This window comes from Mustela putorius, unplaced genomic scaffold, assembly GCF_011764305.1.
Source record: "Mustela putorius furo isolate JIRA1106 unplaced genomic scaffold, ASM1176430v1.1 tig00003869_pilon_pilon_pilon, whole genome shotgun sequence".
Lineage (NCBI taxonomy): Eukaryota > Metazoa > Chordata > Mammalia > Carnivora > Mustelidae > Mustela > Mustela putorius.
The window spans coordinates 15,002,363-15,026,147 of record NW_025422021.1 but is presented as its reverse complement, the minus strand read 5'-3'; the positions used below and the strand labels follow the sequence as shown (position 1 = coordinate 15,026,147).

General features: G+C 34.9%; 1 protein-coding gene and 1 long non-coding RNA gene across 5 annotated transcripts in view; one reads left to right on the top strand and one right to left on the bottom strand.

Moving 5' to 3' along the window:
- The window catches only part of SCN9A (sodium voltage-gated channel alpha subunit 9), a 170,328-nt gene that overhangs the window by 37,407 nt on the left and 109,136 nt on the right, over positions 1-23,785 (bottom strand). Inside the window, exon 18 of the mRNA XM_045066692.1 lies at positions 2,931-3,051. Within this exon, the coding sequence (XP_044922627.1) occupies positions 2,931-3,051 (121 nt within the window). The remainder of the gene's footprint in view (positions 1-2,930; positions 3,052-23,785) is intronic.
- LOC106004975 overlaps positions 1-23,785 on the top strand; it is a 165,436-nt gene that overhangs the window by 86,547 nt on the left and 55,104 nt on the right. The gene's annotated exons all lie outside the window — the stretch shown is intronic.

The window sequence follows — 23,785 nt, the reverse complement described above, 5'->3', positions numbered from 1 at the left end:
TAATGTCCTTAAAAGCTCCTGTGTTCTGGCCTCTACTACATCTCTGACCTCAACTTCTACCACTCTTGCCATCTCTCAATCTCTATACTCACCCCTTAACTTTCCTCAAATATCATGCATATCTCCACCTAGGGGTATGTGCCTTCATTACTTTGCCTAAAATACTCCCCCCTCCTACATTTGCAAGGTCCACTTCAATTTTTTTACAGGTCTTTGATAAATGCTACCTTTTTGGAGAGGCCTTCTTGACCACTCTACTTACATGATAGGAGCATCCTACCCTTTAACTACTATATTCCCCTTTTCTTTTCACTTCTCCATAGCATGTATCACTTATCTGACCTACTAAATGTTTATGTATGTATTTGGGCAAGGGACAGTGTTTTATTCATTGCTCTCTCTCTGGTGCTGTAGCCTGGGCTTGAAATACAGAAGGTGTTTAATGATTATTTGCTAATTGGATGAAAGAATGATTAAGTGGATAAAGGGTGAGAGGCTTAGCAAATTGGCTCTCCTGTTTGATTTATCAGGGTGAGCCTCTTAGCCCAGCAGGTCCCCTGAGTATAGAGTTTCCAATGGAGCACAGCTGCTCAAAGTGATAGGACTCACAGATGTGTGTTTCCTCATAAATGTTCTTGTCTTTTTTTCTCCAAATTATGTATTTGTTTATCTAAGTTCTTATTAAGGTAGAGCATGTATTTAGTATAGCATACTAATTATAAATATATAAATTGATACACTCATCCAATAGGTAGGTCATGATATAACATTTTAAGCACCTGGAAAGCACCCCATATCCTTTCCCAATCTGTACCCTCTAGAAGTAGCTACTGGCTTCACTTCTGTCTTTGTAGGTTTATTCTGCCCTTTCTCCCTCCACATCCTCTGTTTTACTGAGGTATAACTGAGAATTAAAAACTGTAAATATTTTAGGTATACAAATTGATAATTTGATATTATGTATCCATTGTAAAATAATCACCACAATCAAGCTAATTAACATAGCCCATCTTCTCACACAGTTACCAATCTCTTCCCTGTGTGTGTGGTGAGATCATTTGAGATCTACCCTCTTAGAGGATCTCAAGTGTACAATATAGGATTGTTAAGTATAGTCATATTGGTGTACGCTAGCTCTCCAGAACGTATTTGCCTTGTGTAACTGAAACTTTGGCTCACAGTAAATTTTCAGCAGTCAAGGCCAAATACATCTGAAAATATGTTTCTATACTATCTCCTATACAGTAGGCTCAATTTAGAAATTATGCATAACCTCAAAGGAATCACAAAAATATTATCATTAGTGCTTTGTAGGATTAAAATAAACTTTTTATGTAGTTTAAGCTCATAAGATAGCACCTGCAGATTACAATACCTTAGCATTAATTCTTTCTGCAGGAGGTTTAAGTTTTTCTAAAGTCCTTTTCTTATTTGAGGCCATAATCTGCTTGATAAACCCAACTTCTTTCTAGTTATCCTAGAATTTTAAGTCGGAGTCATTCATAAATTGGGTAGAGGACATCTTGGTAGCATCTGCACAAATTTAATGGTGCTAATCAATTTAGTGAGAAATAGGCAACACTTGATGAAATTCTTCAATGCCTTTAATATGAACACTTCTAAAGGAAACTATGTGTTTTGTTCATGGTATTAATTTCAGCAAACTTTCACAATTTTTTCACAATTTTCACAAATTTCACAAAATTCCTATCAATCGGATCTCATACTTGTTTGTTTCTCACATAAAATGGAATTTAGCTTTGTATCCAAAGAAAATTCATGCGCCCATTGTAGTTTGGAGATATCTTTATTTGACAGGCATTTGGTTTACCGCATGAGTGCTAGAGGAGGCTGGTTGAGAAAAATTATAGAGGATGAATGCAAGGTAATGATTTCTACAAAAAATACTGATGCTGAGAGTAAGACATAGTAAGTCATTAGCATCAACACTATTCTATCATAGCTTCTCCATAGAATTGTTGACAAAATATTTTTTAAAGTAAAAAAAAAAAAAAGGAAAAGAAGAATGTTAAGAACTGTTTGTGTTATCTCATTCAATCTCCTGGATATCCCTATGGTTCAGATGCGGTTGTTATACCTGTTTTACAGACCAGGCATCTAAGATATAAGATTTTAAAGTGTGCTCAGGGTCTCACAGAGTTAGCAGTAGACTAGTTAGAACTCAAGTTTATCAGGCTTCAAAACTTGTGGTCTACGTTATCATATTACACTGCAACTCTAGTATAGGTTTGTGTTTTTACTTGAATGATACCATATTCAATTAGAAAATACTGTACACTTCCACAGGTCAAGTTCAAAGTTACTACTTCGACTAAAATTTCTGAAACATTCCAGAAGTAGTAAGTCAGTAAGTCAGGAAGTGAAAAGGAATCAAAGGAGGTACTGTTAGAAAAGAATAGACTGAAGGGCAAAGGCTTTAACGTGCTATGTTAAGCACTTGGGGTTTTATCCTATAGACCAATGGTTCTCAGCTTCTAGTGTGCATCAGAATCCCTGGGAGGGTGCTGGCCCTGCCCCAGAGCTTCTGATCAACTTGCAGTTTCTGTAATCAGTGTGGGGCTAGAAAAGAAGAGGTCAGGGCTGACCCCAAGTCTTTAGCTTGAGAGACAGGATAGATCATGATGTTACTAAATGAGACAAAGATCAGAAGAAGCCGTGGATTTTATAGGGGAGAACTCACTAAAGCTTTTTAAAAAACTTATTATACTTGACATATTTAAAGGCAACCAGTGGAGATGACCAATGGGGAATTATAGGCATATCTGGAATTCAAGTGTGAGGTCAGGGGTAAAGACATTTAAGAGTCAAATAACATAGAAATAGATGTCTGAGCTACAGACATTGATAGAAGATAAAACCCCAAATACCAATAAATGGATGGCTAACCAACCTCTTGATTTTTCTCTTACCATCAGTAAAACAGGCCTCTGGCTCATCTGAATTTACAGGTTCAGCCTCCGCTTCTTCTCCTTCTCCTGGCAGAGGGTTATCAACTGTGCTGCACTCAGAGGAACTCGACCGGTTCAATCTCTAAAAAGAAATTCACCACCCCACCAGATAGTTCATTTAGAGGTTATTCAAATCTTATATTCAAGCCATATTTAATAATCAAAGTCATGCAAAGTGTTGTGAAAAAAGATTAACAGTATGATGGCCATAAAAACGTATAAACACATATTGAGGTCAGGTAACCTTGCAATACATCTATGCTTGATCTTTCTATCTACACATCCTGTGAAAAATAAATTTTATCATATTTAGTATGCTGACAAGTATTTGGACAGAATTAACACAAGGTAATTTTTGTAAACTATAACATTTGCAAAGTATTGGCCACATTTTTATTGTTTTATGTTTAATATAAATTTGTGTACACCAATAATTATTATATTCAGACAACCAAGACCCTAGTAGAAATAACACAAGTGCCAAACTGCCAATGCCTGATAACTGACAGATCATATCTGACAGTTGGCAGAAAAGCTTGTTGATATCTAAAATTCTAAAAAAGAAAGAAATTAGAGTAAGATGAAATTCAAACATATTTTTTCTATTATCTCTTGGATTTAAGAATATGTACCAGGATGATATAGATAGAAGGCTTTTGATCAAGACCAAAGAAAGTCAAATATTATATTGGAATCAGAATGCCAAAGACAATAGTAATTATTTCATCCAACACCACCCATTTTAGTATAAAATTTCAGGATACAGTTGAAAAGATCATAAAGTATTTTCTATACTGCCAAAAAACAGTGGCTACCAAAGTGAGAACCACATGCAAACTCTGAAACAAATATTCAACGAAATTAAACATGGCAGACTCACACATGACAGGAATGAATTCATTGTCATTATGATCATATAATTGATCATAACACAAGTTTTTCCCGCCCAGAAATTTATGATCAAACATGATGTTTACAAACATACACATACACAGAAATTTTTAGAAAAAATACATACAGCAATTGTAGCAAAACTCTGTCAATTTTTCCTAATATTGCTTTATAAGGGGTAGAGCAGGACATCAATGGAAGAGTTCATTTTCATTCTCATTTGCTAAACGACATGTGAATATTGAAACTAGTAGTTATTATAGCACATGCTTCCCTTATTAAGATTACAGCTTTACTATTTTTTTAGAATAGTCCCACAAATACAAGTGTTAAAGGTAGGGAAATACTCGTTTCCATTAAATTGATATCTTAATCTATTAATCTGCATTAATATCATAGGCCTAATCTGAAATTAATTTTTAGAGATTTACTGGGAAGGTTAAAGTATTCATTATGAGTACCACATTCTCAGTGCTATTATTATGACACATTATTCAATATTAGTAAAAAAGACATTGATACATTATTGTACATAAGGAATGATGTAAGTAAAGTTCTTTATAAAGACAGTAAAGAATTATGAATACTCTAATACTTATAATCTACTGCCATTGGGGCATTACTCCCACCAGGTCAAAGAGTTTAATAATAGTATCAGTTATGAACAGTATCATTGTGAAATTTCATTTAAAAAGCAGACATATTGAATGAATTCATCTAAAATGACTTTAAAATAAATAATTAAATTAAATCAAAAATTTTTAAAAAGACTACATTGCTTTAGGTTAAATACTGTAATTTTGACCTTGCAGTACAATAAAACTTTCTTATCTAAAAAAAAAAAATGGAAAATAGAAAAATAAAGGAAATAGAAATTAATTATAAGTGAATATATCCAAGGTTTTAAAATATACATTACTCCAAGAAACAATGGGGAAATGTATAATTACTAATGCAGCCTACTGTGCCAATTACCACAAAAACTAATTTTGAGTAATATCTAAAAAACTACAATTATTTGATGCCCTCAATTCTTGACTTCTCAGCTGAATGTGGACTATCACCAGGGAATTGAAAGAAAAGGTACTATGATTCTGTGATGACACTAAGTCCTTCAAATGTGAAAAATTGATTATTGCCCTGGGTTTTGAGGCAGAGCAGTGGGAGAAACAGCTGAGAGAAAGAATGCAAAGCACTTTCCTGCTAGCAGCCAAAATACTGACAACTAGCAAATAGTTCTCATGGTTTTCTCTAAGGTGGCCACAATTTTTAAATAAAATGATTCTAATCTTCAAAATGCCTACTTGGGCCAAATTAATGAAAACGTCTTCAACTTCATATTTGGTTTTCTCACTGATCATTAACAAAGATATGCCAAGTTAATTTATAAACAAAATTAAGATGATTTTACAATGTGTCTTTTGTCAGTCTGAAACCTTTTATATTCATAGCTTTTATGGCAATTTTTTGTCAATTAAATTCAAAGTTTGGCTCAAATTTTATATCATAAATAATACTTATTCAAGAGGATTCCTCATCAGAACAGACATTACTAAAATATTTTATATGAACGATAGTTTGCATCATACACTAAATTGCTATGGCTTTTTAGAAATTCAAGTTTAAAATGTTTTTAGAAATTCCATGTTTTCCTGGGAATGAATGAAGTAGGCAAAAAGTAGTTATTTTTGGACTGTATATATTAAACATTTATGCATTTATGTGCATGCCATAGTGATGTAGACAGTTTAATTCTAATCTTGTCAACCTTTAAATTTAAAATTTACTGAAGTGGAAGTTTTTTTTAACAAGGTCCAAAAGGATGCCTTTAAGTAGAAAGGCTAACATCTATAATAAAACTTTCTCTTAAAGGGTAATGCATTTTATTCTCATAGCAGGTGCTGCTATATTTAACTATTAAATTTTCTTATTTTCTTGTTTAGTACACAGAGAAGATCATGTCAATCATTAGAATCATTTTACATAATTATATGATTAATTTCATATCTATAAACTTAGTCACTTGTAATTTAGTTTCCTTTCTTATAATTTTGGAAATTGAAGAATTATTATAGTACATTAAAACCAGTAAAATAAATACTTTAGTATAAAAATTTCCCTTTCAATATTACAAACATGCTATTTTATAATTTTTGCATGGATTTTATTTTTAAGAAAAGGGAAATATACCTTTTGTCTCTTACTTTTTTGCATGGCAGCAAAGATAATTTTTTTACCTTTGACAGCCTACATAAACAGGCTATAAACACAATATCATAGATGTAAACTCATTAGCATTAAGAATAGGAATATGCTATACACAGCATTCCTACTTTTTTATTTAATAATGTGGTATTGCCTAGAGGTACTATTTAAAATTTTGTCTTTCTTTGCTTTAGATAAACTTTACATACTTGATTAGAAAATTTAAATGTATAAATAATATATGGTAAAAAAAAAAAAGTCCTTTTTACTCACTCCCTGATTCTATCACCTTGAAGCATCTAGTATATACACAGTGTGTATACACACACACATACACCCTCACACACACATATTTATCTTTCCATATTCTTCACTGTGCATCCATAAAACACTGAAGTAATTTGGAACATTCTAATCTTGCTTATAAACAACAGCTATCTCAGAAGCCCCTTTCAATGACTGAAAATATCAAATTAAGATGGTGAAGCAGTAGGAACTTAATGTTTGCCTTGTCCCTTGAACACAGCTAGATAAGTATCAAATCATTCTGAACATCCAGGAAATTGCTATGAGGACTGAGAGAACAAACCACACACCTAAGAGGAGACTACAGCATGGAAGGTGGGAAGTGAGGGGATGTGATTTGGGGAAGAGAAGGATCACAGGTGCTACAGAGGGGAGGAAGTCATGATCACAGAGAGTGGACAGAAAAAAAGACAGAGGGAGAGAGACAGAGAGAGCAGCGCAAAGGGGACCATACAAGAAAAATGTCTCCCCAAAATCAGTGACTGGGAAAACAAGAAGGGCTGTTTATCGTAAGTTTTTTTGGCCAGTGGAGCTCAAAACCTAGTGTTAGAAGTCTGCACTGTGGTCAGTGTGGAGTCTGGTGGGCCCAGCAGTGCTCCTGTGGTGAAGGAGGACAGGAGCCTGGGAGCACAGGGTGTGATGTGAGGATTCCTGGGATGCACTAGAAGAGACAGTTTCCCCTGCTTAGTGTGTATCTGGGAAAGGTGGCGTTACCTCTCAGGGGAAAAAAGAGCTGGTGGGTGTCACTGTGCTCCCATTCCTTAGCATAGGGGTGGAGACACCTGCTGAGGGTAGCTAAACTGGAGGCTGGCTTTCTGTTTTGCTTTACTCTAAACTCCAGCCTCCTGTGTGTTACTGCAACCACTCCTCTGAGAAAAACTGGCACCAGCCTCAGTACGGCAAGACCCTTCGCCAGAGGACCAGTGCAGATCTGTGCAGACCAGTGCAGTTCCCTAAAGTGTGGAGTTTTGAAACTCAGCCAACATAAAACACAGATGCACTGCATTGCTGGGAGGAAAGGGAGCATGGATACAGACAGGGTGAAGCACGGGGAACTGAGGGAAGTCTAGGACACATGAGGGGAGATCGTTCACTCTTCTGTGAGAGCTTCATGGACAGTGGTGGCCATGAACTCCCCTCTGCATGATGAGGGAGAGGGTTGGTACCATTTTTCACCCCTGCCCATCAGCATGCACTAACTTCAGTGAGCATAACAGCACTGACAGTGGAGGCCCGAACCACTTACATCAACCTCTGCTTCCATCCATTCTGTAGGTGCTTCTTTACTAGGGTTAAGTGTGTCTGAGAACGAGAGCAGCAGGTCCCTCTTCCAGAAGACCAGCACAAACCCCTGCATGTACCAAGTCTACTGACCATAGAGTGCTGCAAAGCTTTGGCTCTAGTGGAAAGAGGATCTGGCCTCTTCTTTAATCCTTTTTTTTTTCTTTTTAAAGATTTTATTTATTAGAGATCACAAGTAGGTCCAGTGACAGGTGGGGGCTGGGGAGCAGGCTCTCTGCTGAGCAGAGAGCCAGATGCGGGGCTCGATCCCAGGACCTTGAGATCATGACCTGAGTCAAAGACAGAGGCTTAACCCACTGAGCCACCCGGGTGCCCTGGATCTGGCCTATTTTAACAAGCAGACCAAAGCACACCAATTTAAAACTCACCACACACTGGACAAGATCCAAACACTCCCTACTCAAGGCAAGAAGTAACTCTGCAGAAGACTGACCTGAGGCAAAGACAGCCAGAACACAGGAGAGTGCACACAGCATACAACAGAAATACCTTCTAAAGTGCCAGGCTCTGGACAGTATATGATCTCTTTTTCATAAAGCCATTACTCTCAGGAGCAGGACACACTAATACACAGAAGACAGAGACCTAGACAAATGCCAAGATAAAGGAATTCATCCCAAAAGAAAGAAGAAGAAAAGCTCATAGCCAGGGACCTAACCAAAACAGATATAAATAATATGCCTGACACATATTTTAAAACAACAATCATAATGATACTAAAGCATAGAAGACATCAGAGAGTCCCTTAGTGCTGAGATAAAAGACCTAAAAACTAGCCAGGCTGGGGGAAAAAAAAAATGCTACAACTGAGAAGCAAACCAACTGGAAGTAATGAGAACAAGGATGGAAGAACAAGAGGAACAAATAAATGATACAGAAAATAAAATTACTGAAAGTAATGCAGCTGAAAATAAGAGGAAAAGAGAAATACTGGATTATGAATGTAGACTTACAGAACTCAGTGATTCCAGAAAGTATCAGATCATAGGAGTCCCAGAAAGAGAAGATGGGGAAAAAGGGAAAAGGTTTATTTGACTAAATTATAGCTGAAAACTCCCCTAATCTGGGGAAGGAAACAGACATCAAATGTGGGAGGCACAAGAATTCCCATCAAAATTAACAAAAACAGGCCAAAACCATGACACACCACAGTAAAATTTACAAAACACAGAGATAAGTAAAAAATTCTAAAAGCAGCAATGGAAATGAAATCCCTAACTTATAAGGGAAGACAAATAAAGTTAGCAGCAGACCTAACCACAGAAACTTGACAGGCCAGCAGATGTAGCATGATAGAGTCAATGTGTTGAATAGGAAAAATATATAGCCAAGAATACTCTATCCAGCATGTTATCATTCAGAAGAGAAGCAGAGATAAAAGTTTCATAAACAAACAAAAACTAAAGGAGTTTGTTATCACTAAACCATCCCTACAGGAAGTATTAAAGAGGACCCTCTGAGTGGGAAAGGAAGACCAAAAGTGACAAAGACTAGAAAAGAACAGAGAAAAATCTCAAGAAACAACAACTTAACAGGTAATACAATGTACTAAATTCACATATACCTATAATCACTCTGAATGTAAATGGACTAAATGCTTGAATCAAAAGTCATAGGGTATCAGAATGGATTAAAAAAAAAAGGAAAGAAAAGAAAACAAGACTCATCTATATGCTGCCCACAAGAGGCTCATTTTCAACCTAAAGACAGCTGCAGATTGGAAATGAATGGATGGAGAACCATTTATCATGCTAATATACGTCAAAAGAATGCCAAATAGCTATACATGTATCAGACAAGCTAGATTTTAAACCAAAGACTGTAACAAGAGATGAAGAAGGGAACTATATCATAATAAAGAGCTCTATCCAATAAGAGGATCTAACAATTATAAATATGTATGCCCCCAACTTGGGAGCACCCAAATAGTTAAAGCAAGAACAAACACAAAGAAACTCGCTGATAGCAATACAATAATAGTAGGGGACTTTAATACCCTACTCACAGCATTGGATAGATCATCTTAGCAGAAATCAACAAGGCTTTGAATGACATGCTGGACAGGTGGACTTAAGAATATATTCAGAACACTTCATTCTAAAGCAGCAGAATACACATTCTTTTTGAGTGCATATGGAATGTTCTCCAGAGAAGATCATATACTGGGTCACAAATCAGGTCTCAAGATCATACCATGCATATTTTCAGACTACAATGCTATGAAACTTGAAGTCAACCACAAGAAAAAATTTGGAAAGACCACAAATACATGGCGGTTAAAGAACATCCTACTTAAGACTGAATGGGCCAACCAGAAAATTAAAAAAGAAATTTAAAAATACATGAAAGCAAATGAAAATAGCAACATGATGTTCCAAAATCTTTGGGGTGCAACCAAAGCAGTCTTAAGAGGAAAGTATATAGCAATACAGGCCTAATTCGAGAAGGAAGAAGTTTCATATGCACAACCTAACCTTACCCTAAAAGAGCAAGGAAAGGAACAGCAAATGAAGCCTAAAGCCAGCAGAAGGGAAATAATAAAGATTAGAGCAGAAATAAATGAAATAGGGCCACCTGGGTGGCTCAGTGGGTTAGGCCTCTGTCTTTGGCTCAGGTCATCAGCTCAGGTCATGATCTCAGGGTCCTGGGATCAAGCCCCACAACAGGCTCTTTGCTTAGCAGGAAGACTGCTTCCCCCCTCTTTTTGCCTGCTGCTCTGCCTACTTGTGATCTCTCTCTCTCTTTCTCTGTGTCAAGTAAATAAATATAATCTTAAAAAAAAGAGAGAGAGAAAGAAATGGAATAGAAACAAACAAACACAAAAAACAGTAGAAGAGATCAATGAAACTAGGAGCTGGTTCTTTGAAAGAATTAATAAAATTGACGAACTCCTAGCCAGGCACATCAAAAAAAAGGAGAAAGGACCCAAACAAATAAAATCACAAATGAGAGTGGAGAGATTACAGTCAATCACAGAAATACAATTATAAGAGAATATTATGAAAAACTGTATGTCAACGAATTAGGCAATCTGGAAGAAATGGATGCATTTCTAGAAATATAAACTCTGAAAACTGAAACAGAAAGAAATAGAAAATTTGAACAGTCTGATAAGCAGCAAAGAAATGGAATCAATAATCAAAAATCTCCTAACAAAAATAAAAGTCCAGGGTCAGATGGCTTCCCAGGGGAATCCTACCAAACACGTAAAGAGGAGTTAATACCTAATTCTTTTCAAACTACTCGAAAAAGTAGAAATGGAAAGAAGACTTCCAAACTCATTCTATGAGCTCAGCATTACTTTGATTCCAAAACCAGACAAGACCCTACTAAAAAGGAGAATTACAGGCCAGTATCCCTCATGAACATGGATGCAAAAATTCTCAACAAGATACTAGCAAATCAAATACAAATTTACATTAAAAGAATCATTCACACAACCAGGTAGGATTTATTCCTGGGCTGCAAGAATGGTTCAATATTTGCAAACCAATCAACGTGTTACACCACATTACTAAAAGAGAAGATAAGAACCATATAATATTCTCAATAGAGGTAGAAAAAGCATTTGTCAAAGTACAGCATATATTCTTGATAAAAACCCTTAACAGAGTAGGGATAGTGGGAACATACCTTAATATCATAAAGGCCATATATGAAAGATCCAAGGTAATATCATCCTCAATGGAGAAAAACCAAGCTATGGTCAAGAAGAAGACAGGGATATCCACTCTCACTATTGTTATTTAACATAGTCTTGGAAGTCTTAGCCCTAGCAATCAGACAACAAAAAGATATAACAGGCATCCAAATTGGCAAGGAAAAGGTCAAACTTTCACTATTCTATGTAGAAAACCCAAAAGATTTCACCAAAAAGTTGCTAGAACTGATACTACAAATTCAGTAAAGTCACAGAATACAAAATCAATGTACAGAAAGCTGTTACTTTTCTCTACACCATTAATGGAGCAGCAAAAAGAGAAATTAAGGAGTTGATCTCATTCACAACTGCACCAAAACCATTCGATATCTGAGAACAAAACTAACCAAAGAGGTAAAAGATCTGTACTCTGAAAACTACAGAACACTGATGAAAGAAATTGAAGATGACACAACCAAATGGAAAACATTCCATGCTCATGAATTGGAAGAACAAACGTTAAAATGTCTACACTAACCTAAGCAATCTACACATTTAATGCAATCCCCATCAAAATACCACCAGCATTTTTCACAGAGCAAACAATCCTAAAATTTATATGGAACCATAAAAGATCCCCAATACCCACAGAAATCTTGAAAAAGAAACACAAAGCTGGAGGCATCACAATTCTGGACTTCAAGATGTATTACCAAGCCATAGTGATCAAGTGATCAAGACAGGATGGTACCGGCACAAAAGCAGACACATAGATCAATGAAATAGAAGAGAAATCCTGAAGTGCACTCACAACTATACGGTCAATTAATCTTTGACAAAGCAGGAAATGATATCCAACAGAAAAATTCTCTTCAAATGGTGTTGGAAAAACTAGACAGCTACATGCAGAAAAATGGAACTGGACCACTTTCTTATACCATACACAACAATAAATTCAAAATGGAAGAAAAACACCTAAATGTGAGACAGGAAACCATCAAATCATTGAGAAGAACATTCTTCGAATTTAGCCATAGCAATTTCTTACTAGACACTTCTCTAGAGACAAGGGAAACAAAAGCAAAAGTGAACTATTGGGACTTCATCAAGATAAAAAGCTTCTGGCAGCAAAGGAAACAATCAATAAAACTAAAAGGCAACCTACAGAATGGGAAGAGATATTTGCAAATGACATCTGATAAAGGGGTAGTATCCAAAACCTATAATGAACTTATCAAACTTGACACCCCCAAGTCAAACAATTCAGTTAAGAAATGGGCAGAAGACATGAATAGATGTTTTTCCGAAGAAGGCATTTATATGGCTAACAGATACACGGAAAGAAGCTCAACATCACTCATCGTCAGGACAATACAAATCAAAACTACAATGAGATATCACCTCAACCTGTCAGAATGGTTAAAATTAACAACAGAGAAAACAGCTGATGCTGGCATGCATGTGGTGAAGGGGGAACCCTCTTATTCTATAGGTGGGAATGCAAACTGGTGCAGCCATCCTGGAAAATAGTATGGAGGTTCCTCAGAAACTTAAAAATCGAACTACCCTATGGCCCAGATATTATACTACTAGGTATTTACCCAAAGGGTATAAAAATATTGATTCAAAGGGACCCATACTTTATAGCAGCATTATCAATAATAGCCAAATTGTGCAAAGAGCCCAAATAACCATTGGCTGATGAATGGATAAAGAAGATGTGATATAGATAAAATGGAATATTACTCAGCCATAAAAAGAATGAAATCTTGCCATTTGCAATGACATGGTTGGAACTAGTATATTATGCTAAGCAAAATAAGTCAAAGAATGGCAAGTACCATATGATTTCACTCATATGCCAAATTAAAGAAATGAAATAGATGAACATAGCAGTAAATTAAAAAAAAGAAGAAGAAGAAGAAGAGAGAGGGAGGTAAACCATAATTAGCACTGGCTTTTATATGTAAGTGATGAATCACTAAATTCAACTGCTGAAACTAATATTACACTACATGTTAACTAACTAGAATTTAAATAAGAACGTGTAACGTTAAAAAATATGATCAAATTAAACTTTTTAAAAAATTCTTCATGGTTCTTCTTTTGGTTACCTGGAAGGTGTGTTTTCTACAACAATGACTATGAGTACAGATTGTCAAATATAGGTGTCATATGAGAAACTGTCTTAAGCTGGTAGCTTACAAATTTATTATTGACATATCCCGAAATAGGCATCTACATCATAAGCCTAGTTCACGATAGTGTGGATGGTAGTTAATGCTAGTTGGTCATTTCTTATTTCAAGAAGTATGAAATATACCTGTCTAATAATTGGATAATCTGGCATTTAAAAGCCAAAAAACATCAAGCCTACAGCAGCATTGTGGAAAACACCTTATTCAAAGGGGATGGTTGGTGTTGAAAATATTCCAAAGATGTTACATTTAAAATATATACTATAATACTGCTTGCTACATACAACAAAACATATTCTTTGAGGAGCAGAGCCTAGAATCATTATTTCACCTGAGCATCAAAATAAAGAAACACAGAGGACAGCAAGAAGTTGGGAGAAGCAAATCAAAGGGAAGGAATGAGCATATAGGGACAGAGAAATTACGAGCAACATTACTGGTAAACTAAGCTCTACTGTATGTCAGTAAGCTTAAGAATTTCTTTTATTCATTTCAAATCAATATCACCCATCTTTTATTTTTACAGTCTAATTTACAATTGATATTCATAAGAAAGGCTCTGAATAATTAAAGGAGTAAAATGGTGAAGTTCAGAATAAAGGATCAAAGGACCTTTAAAGAATTCCACAAAGCGCTACCATGCTTTGTGTAAGAGGCCAATGTTTTCCAACTTACTATTCTATTAAGGGATAACATAGCATTTAAATATTCTTTTCTGATCTGGAACCAAAATACGTTTTCCTCTCCCTTGCAATTGTTAGGGTCTTGTCTGTCTTTTGGAGAAATGTAAATATTATCTTCCTACAGCTTTTTTTTTTTTCTTTTTAATTGGAGATTACCTATAGTATCACCATTTGTGTTTTTCATCTTAGGAGTATTGACATTTAGTTCCTTTACATGATTTAGCATTCCAGGCCCTTGAAGTCCCTCCAATCCTTCTCTGATCTCTCTGAAATTTTGGTCTCTTTCAAGATTCTTTTTAAATGGTAATGCTACTTAAAAACTACTAAAGATATCCTGGAGAAGTCATTAATATTTTCTTTGCCTTTTCATTTTACTTCCATTTAAATTATGAAAAAACTTCAGCGTAATTAACAGTTACAGTAAACTCTTGATTCACATTATAATTATGGGCAACTAAAGCCCAGCACTTTTTCAGAGAAAAGGCAAGAAGAAGAAGTTTCCCTTTCCTAGTGTTCTTTATGACTGCAAGAGAAACAGTGTGGGCTTTTAGAGAACAGGTGCTTGTTCAGCAGGAAAACCACTGAACACCTCCATCGCTGGGTCATTGTGGGATATAGCATTAGATGATGGAGAAATAATGAGGTCAAATCTTCCACCACCATGGAAATTCAAAATAAAGCAAATTATTTCACTGAGAGTTCTCAGTTTTCCCAGGGTGCTTCCTATCCAATAACACGACAACTTATATGCCTAAAAGGTTAAGATCTTGTATATAAAAGCAAACAAACAGATTTTGGCCACATAAGAAGCTTGAACTGATTACAGATTTTTTCCACCAGATCCTATAGTGTCCTCTTGGACCTCCAAAAGTCAAGTGGCACTCACCAATAAGGCTTTGTTGTGTGATCAACCGGCAGTATTGAAGGGCTCTGTACACTAACACAGAACCATCTGCAGAAAATATTTAAGTAGCTGAGATACAGTGGGTCAAATCAGAAAGAATATCTTACAGAGGACAATAGAGGAAGGGAGGAAAAACTGAATGGGAAGATATCAGAGAGAGAGAGACAAACAATAAGACTCTTGACTCCAGGAAACAAACCGAGGGTTGTGGATAGGAAGGTGGTTGGCAGGGTGGGGTAACCAGGTGATGGGCATTAAGGAGGGCACGTGATGTGATGAGCACTGGGTGTTATTCGCAACTAATGAATCAATGTACATTATATCAAATGCTAATGATGTAATATATGTTAGCTAATTGAATTCAAATTTAAAAAAGAGTATCTTAAAAACTTAGAAACAAAGATTTAAACAGTTCTACTGAGGTCCGCTAGAAAATTGCAACAAGTGGGTAAATAAGAATTGGAACAAAGGCAAACAGGGCAGGAAAATGTGAGGTGAAAGCATAGACTCTAAGTCGCATGCTCATTCATTAAAAAGAATAACAAACAAAAAATAAACTACTGGTATATTTACGCTACCCCCTAAAACCACTCCTAATGAGAAAGGGCATGGAAAGACAAATTCCACTGAATGGAACAATTACCATTGTTTTTTTAAACACATGGCTTTCTAATATTGAAAATACAATGTAAAATAAAAATTGGCACAGACAAAATATATCTTTCCTAACCTTTATGTAGGCAGCTTCTGCCAAAGAAAAGTGTTATATTTCAAGTCATTCTTCACAAGTGAAATATCCACAGTTTTTTGTTTTCAGGAGAATGACCATTCGTTAACATACACCTCATATTCTCCAACAGTTTGGTAAAAAAAAAAAAAAAAATAGATAGTAATCATAATTCAGGAATTAAATACACACACATATTTTTGGAAACCGTTTTCTCAAAAATTGTGCATTTTACCTATACATATATACATACTATTGTGAATGTATGCATCTTTATTTAGATTCTAGGGGAAAGAAATTTAATCCATTCTGAAATAAAAAAATTTTTTACAAGAGAATATAGCCTCTGAATCACCACCCATCTGAAATAAAGAAATGTGTCTTTTACTTAGGAGCACCTTTAAAATTAACTTCAAGGAAACTAGAACAATATTAGCTTGTTTTTTTAATTGGAAAATATTCACATTATTATCCCTAAAGTGTACCATTTTCAAGATAAAGTTTTGCTTTCAATGCTGCACAATGGAAAACAACAATACAGACATCCCAACAATGACAAAAGCAATTCAAAATATGAAATAAACTATAAGAAAAAAGGGAAGATTCTTATTAACATGGATTTTTTTCCTTACAGGAAGTTATTAATTAGAGTTCATCCATTCAGCAAGCTATACTAAAATTAAGACAAAATGTATCTGAGTGGTGTATTTTCTTTTACACTTGTTAGAAATAGTAGGTATGGCAATCCATATTAATTTGCTTCCAATTTTATTAAAAGTATTTTATGTCTTATTGAAAGGTTTAGTGTTCACTTCATAATATATTCCATTTATACCTCTTACCTTCTTGATGCTATGCTATATGCCTTCTTATGAGATTTAACCAAAATAAGAAACATTCTCATCAGTGCATAATATTGCTTTTGGAATCAAATTAAGCATTTCAAGCACTTATAACTCGTTCGTTCATAGGCTGAGCCTATAAATTTTAATTGATGCATTTTATATATGGTCAAATAAAATCAAATGTTAGTTACTGAATTGATTAAATAAATAAATTCCTAGTTATCACTGTGTTCAAAATCATTTCAAAACATATTCAAAGTTCAGCCTAGAAACCGGGTACTTTGGCTCTGTGTACTCAGAATCCTGCTTACTTGTATGAGTCTGAATTTCTATAAATACAGATCTAGTATTAGAATGTTCTTTTTATATTCTGACATTTTATGTTTATGTCTGAAATATTTTCCCACAAAAACGGTTTCTTAACAGTTTTAATTTACTAAATTTAAATGTGATAGTTTATTTCTTCCAACTTTACTGAGATTAATTGACATATAACATTATGTAAATTTAAGGTACACCATGTGATGATTTGATTTGATACATGTATATATTGTGTGTGTATGTATATAAATATATCTACCACAGCCTTCCCACATATAATTACCATTTGTTGTTGTTGTTACGATGAAAACATTAAATTTCTACTCTCATAGCAATAAATCTGACAATTTAATGTGACACACATTAGATTGGTTTAGATTAGGAAAGGCAGTTGCTAGAGGTTTTCAAATTAAATGTTGCTTCAATGGCTTCTGTTACATGCTGTATCTTACTTTTATAATCCATCCAATAAAAATCTATAGATCATGCATTGAAATAATCTAAGGATATGAGAGATATATATCAAGGAAGTCATCAAGAGGATCACAAAAAATGATGGAATTTCACCTGTGACATGCTATGATGCCAATTCATCTACAGAACAATTGTATATGTTTCTACTTTCTTGCAATGGAGCAGGCAGAAACATTTTGTAGCTGAACAGCATGCATGACACTGAAAAATATATCATATACGTATGATTTTTTTTTTTTTTAGATAACCTGTATAAAAGTGGTCACATATGTCTCTGTCTGGTTAAAAGCACAGAGCTGCATCCTTGATTGATCCAGTTTGGTTTTACCCCTATGAGAAGTAAGAAGGTTAGGTACCGAAGTTTAGAAATGCATAACGATGAAATAGATTAGTCAACTGATTTGAAATGTTTAAAGTCACATACCTGAAAGTAAAAATGAGTTATATGTTAGAAATACATGCTAGATGCTCAATGCAAAGCAGTATCTTTGAAACACAGTAGTAAGACTGAATATCATTCAACACAGATTTTAAAACAATCAACTCAACAGTTGTATATATAATTCTATTATTTAGGGGATGAATTTAGCTACTATAATTTGATAAGGCAATCATTTGCATTCTGTTTGCTCTTTGTAACAACCATCTAAAAATAAGTGATGCTCAGTTCCAGAGTTGGTGAGAGTAGGAGTAGGTAGTTTTTAAAAAGCATATTCTAAAATTAGAATTTCATGAATTACTTTTAATTATCACTTTTAATTTTGACATTTAAAACAGCATTGAAGGAAAAATGTTTCCAAATTTATCAAAATAAAAAGAATAAGAAACAATGATTTAAGCGTCTGATCAAAATTTCATTGTTTTCAGACACATAAAGAAATCCAGTAAAGATGATTCTTCAAATATTTTGAAACCAATCTGCAAAAAAGAAATGGTTAAGTAAAATTCTATAGTAGTCTTCTTCTGTTTTGTTTTGTGTTTTTAACTATCTGCATAAAAATAGGATCAAATACCAGCTTAATTGTATAATTAATGTATCCTATAACTAAAATTATAAAATTGTGTAATTGTAACTAATGTCTAAATCTTGCTAAACCAAATGCAATTCTGGAAGAGGTTATTTTATTTTCTTAAATGCAATGATAAGAAGAAATCAAAACTGCTTTCTTGGTGAACATAATAACTGCCTGTTTCAGGGAAAAGCTTCATAAAAAAATCTAAAGAGAGACCAAGTAACAACATAATTAAAACCACCACATACTAAAAAGACGTAAAATATTTAACCTTGATGACTACAAATATTTAAATAATTTTTTATTAAATCAGTAAAAGGAGTGTATTTCATAACAAGTAAACATGTTTAACTTTCTCCAAAGATAATGGCTTTTAAAATTGAAAAGATTGAATACTGAACAGATGAATGGGTAGATGGACTAATGAATGCATCGGTGAATCAGGTAAGCAACATGCCTGGGATTCCCTTCTCCATTACATCCACTCAATGAAATGATCACCATCCTTCAGGGTCTGGCTCAAATCCCACCTCCTCTCACATGCCCTCAGGCTGACAGAGTCTTACTCAATGCATCCTCAATGGGCTGGTTTATTATTTGATCCTGGAACATGCTTTGTTCTAGTTATTTTATTGAGGTAGACTATAACTTAATAAATCAGCATTAAAGAGAATCAGAAGCCAAATATGAACCAGCATATGCACAATACCACTATGCCAGAAATTTTGATCCTTAATTGCAACATTATGGTGCAAAACAGAAAATAATTATATTCCTACTAACATCTTGCCTTTCTATGGTATATAATATGGTGGTTAAAACTTGGGGTTCAAACTTTAAAGAGACTCCCAGAAACATCAGTGACTAATCAGCATTATTTCTTAATTTTTCAGTATTTTAGTTATCTGTAAATATAGATGAATAATATCCATTCTCCTAGTTGTCATAGGAAAGTTATACAATGTAAATGAAAGTGGCAAATAGGTACAATTTTCCCTTGGTTTCTTTGGTGCGTTCTTCTTTTGGGTCCACATCTCAAGTGTTGAGTTGCTCACTTGTCCTCTTACTTTCATGGTCCTTGTAGTGTAGTGGGTGCTGTGGTGAGCTGCGCCAATTCCCTGCTTCAGGCAAGCCTCTCATCCCTCCAGCTACTGGGAGTGTTGGAGGCTGAAGGCTCACAACTGAGTCCCCGCATGGAAACTGTCATGCAGAAGAGAGCTGCTTCACCCAACAGTTACATCTCCCCTGGAAGGATGGAGAGGAAACCTGCATCTAATGACTCATTGGTGGGAGGGAAAGGCCTGACTCCTTTGCTTCAATTAGGACTACTCCATAGTAGGGTCACCCTAGTACCTACTGGAGATGCCCATAGGATCAGCAGAGGCATCTGCTGAAAATACATAACATTTCATTTCTCCCTGTCCCAGTCATCTTGCTTCCCTCATTTCTTACAGGTGGTAGGTGTTGCTCCTGAGAATACTCCCCAGTAAATCTCTTACACACCAATTTCTCTCTCAGAGCTGGTTTCCCACAGAATCTGTCCTCAGGCTGACTCTCTGTATATCCTATAGTTAACATAACTGAACACATAAAATCCCTACCTGTCTACATCTCTGACTTGTCCTCTTTCCTTGGAACCAAAGTTTCCAAATACATACTGTTTGGCATCACTTGGCTATCTGGCAAGTAGCTCACAATTAAGATGCTCCCAAATTAAACTCTGAGTATATTCTATCTCTTAAATTTTCTCCTCCTTTTACGTATTTTTTAATAGCATTGATACCCATCCAGTCTTCTAAGATAAAACCCAATGTTACGAGTCAATCTGTATCTCCCAAATGGGCTCTTCACCTCTATCAGAAAGTTCTTTCACCTACTCTGAAGAAAGAATTTATCTTTTAACTATAAAACTCCTTCAAATGCCGTTTCCTCTGTGAAGTGTTCCAATTTATTTTTAAGATTAGTTATACTCTCCTCTATCCTGTGTGAATGTTTTGTCCTAAAACCAAACCCTGTTTTAATTCTTTTTTGTATGTTTAATTATAATTTCTGGTTTCTATATGTATTTCTCCTCAAAGGCAGGAAACTTGCTTTACTCCTTATCACTTAAAACCGTTTCAAACACAAAGACCTATACCTATAGCCTACCTCTACTGAAGAAATGAATGCATTAATGATGTGTCTTCCTAATGTCTGGCAGGAGTATGGTAACAAGAAGAACTTCAGTAAATGTGAGTTCAACAAATGAATAGCAATGTTTCACAAAAAATGTTCTCTAATGTATTCCTTTGCAATTTTCCCCCCAATGATCAAAGTTAATGAGGGGTTTATTTGGAATTTGGTTCCTTATGGAACATGAAGTTTTGTATAAATGTGTTTGTAGTGTTTTAAATGATGTTCTCTTGAAGGAGGGTAGTTTGATTATGTAAAATTTGAATATTTCATTGACCTCTTTTCTCTGAGGACCTCAGCTAGTTCCATCACAACTTTGATATAATGTTTTAAAACACCAACAAACAATTAGGTAAAGCTAAGTATCTGTCTTTGGCTTGAGGAGGAATGAATGGGGCATCTCTCTAGGAGGAAATGTTTACAAAGAATGTTTCCTCTCTGCTGAGTACACAATATGAGCAAATTCACTTAAGCAGCCTTGATAAGTAGATTCATTTGTCAAAAGAGCAGTAAAGAAGTACTTGGGGATTAGATTCACAGTGAAGAAAGGAGCTTCTCTGTACTACTTTAAAATCACATGAGACTGTTTTTGTTTTTAAATATTAGGAGAAATAAATTTGGATTAATGTTTTCCTCTGAAATTTGCATACACTTCCAAAGTCCATTTTACAATTCTATAAGCTGCTTCTTTTTTTTTCATCTTTAGAGCAGAGAAGGAAGTAGTCTGTAGCAATAGAAAACAAAGAGAATGACTCTAATCTAAGACCTCTCCATTAAAAAATATTAGCTATTAATTTAGTTTTGTAGAATTTTAAGTTTTGACACTTGGCACAATTAAAAAAAAAACACTACACTTAAGAATTTAGTTAAGTCATATGCCAATCACATACATTAAATCATTGTAGGTGGATAAATTTTTTTTTTTCCCTCAGCAACTCAGTGCCTGGAGCATAGCAGAGCTCAATACATATTTATTGAATGAATGGGTTCATTTCATGCTTCGTTTGAGGCTCATAATCAGGAAGCACTTCACTGCTAATGGCAAAAATCTGTGCAGTGTGCTGCTAATGTTTGCCACATGCTTAGAGGACTGCAGTGCGCCTCAGGAGGAGGCTGACTTTGAGAGGGGCCATTAGTTCAGTGCCTGGATTCTGAGAAATAGAGACAAGTCTTATTTTCAGGGGTCCATGGAAGATAACAATATGTCTTTCTCAGTTCTGAGACAAACTCTATCTTAAGAGAAATGCTGATGTTCTATTGCCAATTATTTCCTTAGAACTGTTTATAAGATATTTTACTCAACACTTTATTTAAACTCATCTCTTTGGTCGTCTTCTGGTAAGGTGTTTTATTACAAAATATTTTTACTTCATTCTGGAGTGCGTATCAGGACAAAGGCACTTGCCAATATGAGATCTGATATTAGAAGATGAAAAAGTCTGTCAAATATAATGGGAAAACGGGACACTAGGCCATAAAAGAGAAGTTTTTTGTTTTGTTTTATTTTGTTTTATGGTGGGGGGGGGCATCAAAGGTTAAAGGTGTTGTTTCCCTCTGTTCAAAATGCAGATTCGACAGGCAAAAGGGGAAGTATCTTCAGTCCCTGAATAAAGAAAATGACATCTCAGAAACCTGGGTCAGAACATGCTAAGGATGAATTTAGGTTCATTTCCCATGAGAACTCAATCCATCACAGTGGCCAATGGGAACACCACTGATAAGGACTCTAAAGTTGCTTCCAGACTTAGGCAGAGAGAGTTCAAAGGATACAGCCCAGATCTGGTGTTTAGTGTGTCTTTTACACACTAAAATTGTGAACCATTGATCTACATCCTGCTACTTCTCTTGACTTTAACTGGTAGCAAGTAACTACTTATACTGTATATGTGGTCACTCAATCCCATACCCATAATAACTGTTAATCAGACACTTGCTTTCCAAAAGACACATATCTAATTATTTAATCATTTAATCATATCTAATCATTTACTCTTTATTATAATTCTCTTTTGCTTATAGAGGAATTAAAATACAGTATCAGAAAAGAATGTAGATTGTTCAAGACCATAGAGTTAGTAAATACCAAAGCTAGAATTTAAGGCAAATATTCTATTTCCAGAGGCTCCTATTCTTAAACATATCCCAAGGAAGTGCTTAAGATTTAAATAATCCAAATGTATTGAATCAGGCATTACTTTGTATTGGGTAATCAAGATTTGCCCTTTGGGCAAGTTTCTTCAAGAACATGGCAATCACTCTTTCAAAGAAACCTTAGGCATGAAAAATTAGAAAGTTGGGAAGGAGGGAATAAGTAGTTAAAAAATTTGGGAGCTCAAGTGGGAGCTGAAGATTAGGGGGATAGAGGAGGGAGGTTAGCATGAAGGGTAGTAGAAGCACTCTCGGTTAAGAAAATCTACATTTTTTTTTTTTTAGTAGTTCAAATGGAAAAACAAAAACAAAACCAAGTCATAATGAGAGACATTTAAATCTCAAGCAGCTGGAGAAAAGACTTTAATATAGGGTTTCACAGTTGGAGATATTACCTCTAAGGTACCCAACGAATTTCCTATAGATCTTAAGTTATTTCTTAAGTCCAGAATAGCAAAGTGGGTTTGAATATACTCACAGTGTGAGATATGTCATGGAAATTTTTTTATGATGAAGGGCAATCATTCCAAGTCCATGATTTTAAATCCATACTTTTAGGGGATAATGATGATGAGTTCAATAATAAACACAATAGCTAGCATTGTTTTAGGATTACCAACTCAAATATGGTGCTAAATGACTTAAAGCAATTAGCTTACCTATTCTTTACTACAAGCTATAATGTAGCCCCATGCTCCTGTGTATTATACCATATAAACCACAGATATGAAATAGAAAAAGTGTACATTTTTTCTCATGTGGCTACAACTATAAATATAAAAATGACAATCAAGAATATTAGAATATTACTGCCAAATGACCCTTAGATAACACAGTTTAAAGGCACTAAATTCCATGCTTTTTAGGAAGGGTTTTTGGGATGGATGAAAGAGTAACTTTATGGGTGGTTATAGCAACATTATCAACAATAGCCAAATTATGGAAAGAGCCCAAATATGGATGAATGGATAAAAAGGATGTGGTATA